This window comes from Triticum aestivum, chromosome 2B, assembly GCF_018294505.1.
Source record: "Triticum aestivum cultivar Chinese Spring chromosome 2B, IWGSC CS RefSeq v2.1, whole genome shotgun sequence".
NCBI lineage: Eukaryota > Viridiplantae > Streptophyta > Magnoliopsida > Poales > Poaceae > Triticum > Triticum aestivum.
Window position 1 is genome coordinate 674,650,604 of NC_057798.1, and position 4,972 is coordinate 674,655,575.

General features: G+C 45.6%; 1 protein-coding gene across 1 annotated transcript; it reads left to right on the plus strand.

Moving 5' to 3' along the window:
• Positions 1-3,500, plus strand: LOC123046642 (uncharacterized). The gene is made up of 7 exons (XM_044470038.1): positions 1-190; positions 698-833; positions 1,331-1,421; positions 2,281-2,400; positions 2,498-2,620; positions 2,917-3,035; positions 3,125-3,500. Exons 1-6 carry the CDS (start codon positions 157-159, stop codon positions 3,004-3,006), a joined length of 594 nt encoding a protein of 197 aa, XP_044325973.1. The 5' UTR covers positions 1-156; the 3' UTR covers positions 3,007-3,035; positions 3,125-3,500.
• Positions 3,501-4,972: the final 1,472 nt, after the last annotated feature.

Genomic DNA, 4,972 nt, shown 5'->3' on the forward strand with positions numbered 1-4,972 from the left:
AACACCATCCGCCAAGTGATAGATCCCCCACCCTGCCACGTGTCCAGCGCGCTGTGCGAGAAGCCGGCGGAAAGCAGGAGAAGCCGCCGAGTTCATCGCCTCCTCTGCAGAGGCAGTTCCCCTTTCATTTCCTCCGCACCCACCTGCTCGGCGGCGATGGCTGCTCCCTCCGCGGCCCTCTCCATCTCCGGTGAGCCACTTCTCCGCTCCCCACGTCTCTTTTCTTCGACCCTTGCTTCGGTACTTTCTTCATGGGAACGTATTGGCTTTCATATGAGAATCAGATGCGTGTTAATTTGGTCACCGGAACTTCTATAGAGTTAGTAGACCAAAGAGATTTGCACCTTGCTTGTTCTGTGCTAAGGACCTAGGAGTAGATGTGTTAGTTTTGGATCTGTATTGCGGCGTGGTTGCACACACAACTGCCGCTTCTGCTACTTGCAGTGCAATTTATGGTATGGTCAGAGTAACTGAGTAACACTGTAAGTGTGGATTTTCTAGAAGGTTATTCTTTATGTAGATAATATATGGATATCCAATTGCTCGTATTTTTATGAACTTATGGAGCGCTTGTTCTTGCCTGGTGTATAAGTGGAGCTTGCATTTTAGTATTTTTATGCATTCTGTAGAAGTTTTTAGTACCCAGTTGCCACTCAGCTGTTTTCTGGGAGTTTTACTTGCTTCTGTTCTGTCACAGGTGCGGCGCATACCAGTGCATTTGGCTGCAAGCCGAAGAAGCTGATCTCAAACAGAAATTACTTGCAGCTAGCAGCTCCCTCAAATTCCCAAAATGCAAATCTTTATGGAAAGTTAACCGTCTGCAGAGCTGAAAGGTCTTTTTTTCATTGTCTTGCTTGATTATTTTATGTTCTTCTTATGGTTGAATAATCACATCTGGAGCACCAAATTTTTGAAGTAGTTGAGCATAGGTAGCTTCTCCCAGTTTTCATCTCTATTACATTGTCTCGTGGTAGAGAACGAGTAGCCTACTTCATTTGTTGTTCTATAGCTCAAGCTACAGCTGAGATGACTACATTTTGGTGTAGACACACATGTTTTGTTGAAAGTGCTTGTTGAGATTCTTTTCAAGTAGGTGTATCAGTTACCTTTTAATACAAGTGGTGGAGGTCATATTCCCCAATGGCATCTTCTTCCTGCACCTTGGGTTTGGACTGTCATCTTCACCGATGACATCTTCTGGTATTTTGGTTTTGGACAGAGCTTTGCTATGTTTTGATATCTTGTAATCATTAGAGTGCCGCTATATGTTTTTTTTCCCGCATTCTGTATGCGTTTCTCAAATTTTATTTTCTGTGATGTGATTATGCAGTGAAGATTCTAAAGGTGGGGGAGGATTCTTGACTGGATTTCTCATAGGGGGAGCAGTCTTTGGAACACTGGGTTATGTCTTTGCTCCTCAGGTATTATCGAACCTTTGGAGTATTCTTCATTGCCACGTGTGCAACCTCAGAAAGGGAATATAAAACCATCATCCATTAATTAACAATGCTCTGCCTAGCAAATAGAAGTTACAACATGTAGTGTCCTGCCGAAATGTACTCCTCTGTTCCTAAATGTAAGCCTTTTTAGAGATTCCAATACAGACTACATACGGAGCAAAATGAGTGAATCTACACTCTAAAATGCTTCTATATACATCCATATGTAGTTTATTGAAATATCTAAAAGGTCTTATATTTAGAAACGGAAGGACTAATGCTGAAACTCTTAACGAAGCATGATGCAAGTTACTATGTATAGGTGGTACAGATTATTTTTTAGTCTAGATGGTTGTTATGGTCTTGAGCAAAAGTACAGAAAAATAGGAATGGGAAGGAGCAGGCCACAACTTGTGCACTGTTGTGGCGTTCTGCACAGGCCAGGTGCGTCCCTGCCGCCACAGCAGAGAGGGAGGGAAGGAACATGGGTGATCCTTCCAGATCTTGCTTCCCCTATTTGATTATTCTATCTCCTCGCGTACCAGGTTGCAAGTAAGAAGCAGTGAACAAAAGCTAGAATCCAACTAATTTAATATATCTTGTCCTGATTCAAATCTTTGACATCCAATTCCTAGCTTAGTGGGCTAAGGAGTCCTAGTCCTCTAGTAATCCGCATCAGTTGCTGCTTCTATCTGTGATGCCAGGTTAACGCTTGGCAGACAGGTGTATGACTGGCCCAGTGGCCCTGGCTCCATGCTACATTCTGTTATCTACTTGGCTTGTTCTATTAGCAATTTTCCATCGGAGGACTGTTTATTAACAACTTAACCTCCTTGAGTAGATCAGCAAAACTTTAGATACATTGCTGAATGACGATGGGCAAGATGGTAAGCCTGACGCGCAAGGCATCCAAAGTGCACCAAGGCCACGTAATGCTCAATACTATGATGAAGGTTTAGAGGTAAGAAGCCAAATGCAGTAGTTCATCTCCTGACTTCTATATGTGAAAGATTAAAAGGTATTATTTTGACAACCAAATATTTGTGGATCTGTTCCAGAAAACTCGTCAGACACTGGGTGACAAGATAAGCCAACTGAACCTTGCGATTGACAAAGCTGCCGCCCGACTGAAGCGTGTCACCGGCAGTGTCGAAAAAGAGGCTGTTAAAGATGAAACCGAAGTAGAACCATTATAGAACCTTTACAGTGCTATATTTTCTGTATAATGTGTATATCAATATGTCTTTGCAAACAAAGTATTTTGGTTTGCACTTTGTACTCTCAAATGTACAAGTTAATGTAAAGGTTCTTCAAATGAATACCTTAGTTGAAAACAATTTTTACATGGTCTATGCTAGTGCTGGAAGTATGAATCATTGAAATTCAGTTATATATTTCTTCAGTGTTATTGCTTATGAGTGTTATTTTTGTTAAGTTGCTGTATGAAAACTTATCGCATTTTCACTTAACTTTGCAGATTGAAATATCAACCCTGGATGATAATGGAGTTTTGGAGGGAAACTTGAGTGAACAGGGTTTTGTGCAAGGAGAAAGTGCAACAAAATGATCATATCGCGTGGGTAGCAGCTTTGCCAGGTGAGTCACTGACCCTGGAATTCATATAGTGCAGACATCTGAATTGAAAAGTGTAGTCAACAATGAACCTTGTCGAACTGAAACTACAGGGAGTATTTCGGCGGGCAAACTGATGGGTGCTCTATTCAACTAACCGGCAGCAACAAAATGATTGCAAGTAGTTCGTTGGAGATTTTTTCTGTGCGCAAGCTGCATTGCTGTAGTTCTGTATGCTCTGTCATCGCCATCAGCTCCAAAAACTTTCAATGAAAATTGTGTAATTTAGAACAGGTGATCTAAATAGCTGAGTGGCATACGATTCTGCCAATCTATTGTGTACTAGTACCACTAATAGGCAATGGTGTGTGGTTTAAATTGTCCTAGAAGAAATCAACTGATGGCATTGGGATGGTATCAACTAGAAATTCCATTACCTTGGACATCTTTCTTGTATTCAAGATGTATTGCTGCAATGCTTGCAAACTCTGTTGTTGCATGAGCTCTAAAACTTCCACTGGAATCAACATATTAGAATTGGTGACCGAAATAGCTGTGTGGCATAGGATTATCTGAATTTACTGTCTACCAGTAACCTGGGTAAAATTGCGTGAAACGAATGAGAACGATGCTGAAAATACAACATCTAGACTTCAGTATTGGTGGATTACCGATTTCGGCATGCATTAGGTAGGTTTTATGAAACTCCGGTGAAATGGACCTAACTTGGATGAGCTGGATTCTATTTTGCATATGATTTGCAATCCTTCGTAGTCGTAGCTAGTGTTGCTTCATACATTTTGTATCTGAAATGCGGTATCCCCTGTAATAAACTGAAGTAAATCTCTGCAAGTTTGTGGTCGAAATGTAATGTCACTTCATCATAGATTAAGGGAACCAAAACAAATTGAAAAATCTGTTGAGTATGCTGGCTTCTAGATGGGCATCCTGAGACAGAACTCCTCGGTGTCACATCACAACTGTCGGGAAAATATATACCCTAAACCTTGCCGGTGAAAACAAAACGATGATGGAAATCAAATCTGTGATCAATCGAGGCGCCGTGGCCCATATATATTATACGACCTGACATATATTTTGTACTGTAACTTAGCACCCTTTTTTCTCTTCTCCTCTCGTCGTCTCCCCTTTGGAGGCTTTGTCCAATGGCGGTTTTGTCGGGTAATCTTATGCCATTATTCATTCGATGCAAAATGGCTCGAACTGGAAGACGAATAAAGAATCACACGTCACGAAGCAACTAAGCAAAACGCGGGCGCGTCTCCCCCGTTCACGGCCACCCGAGGCGCAGCTCCAGGTCAATGTCCGTGTCGTTCTCGTCGTCGCTCTGCTGGCACCGGTGGCCGTGCGCCATTGCCAGGGGCGTGGAGAGCAGCATGTCGCCGCTGGGGATGAACACGGCCCTCGCGCCGGTGGCGGTGGAGTTGAGCACGGGGTACAGCAGCGCGTACTCGGTGGTCGCCGCGGCGGTGGCGGGCGCCTCGGCCGCCGACGCCGCGCCCAGCTGCACGGCCGCGGCGCCGAACTGGCCGCGCAGCTTGGCGCGGTCGCGGCGGTGCACGTTCATGTGCCCGCCCAGCGCCTGCGCGGACCGGAACTCGCGGCGGCAGAAGGCGCACGTGTACGAGCGCGGCGGCCACGCGCCCCCGCCCATGCCGTCGGCGTCGTCCGACGCGTCGTCGGGCGCCGGGCGCGGCGTCGCCGGCCAGCCCCAGAGCACGGCGGTGGGCTTGAGGCGGTGCTGCAGAAGCTGCTGCTGCTTCAGGAAGTTGTGCAGGGTAATGTGCTTCGTCGGCTCGGTGCTGCTCGCAGGCGCCATGTATCCCGGCAGGTCAGCTTAGCTCAGCTCCCGTGTCAGCTTGAGATGTTTGCTCCCGTGGACTGACGGGACATTCGTGCGGCTGCGTCGCCGGGCATTTATAGAGGTTGCTAGTGAGCTT

What these genes read in the sequence shown, in the direction of transcription:
- LOC123046642 (XM_044470038.1), top strand. Translation starts at nt 157, where the DNA reads ATGGCTGCTCCCTCCGCGGCCCTCTCCATCTCCG. An exon ending in CGCGGCCCTCTCCATCTCCG is followed by an intron (nt 191 to 697) that starts GTGAGCCACTTC and finishes GTTCTGTCACAG; the next exon opens with GTGCGGCGCATACCAGTGCA. An exon ending in ACCGTCTGCAGAGCTGAAAG is followed by an intron (nt 834 to 1,330) that starts GTCTTTTTTTCA and finishes GTGATTATGCAG; the next exon opens with TGAAGATTCTAAAGGTGGGG.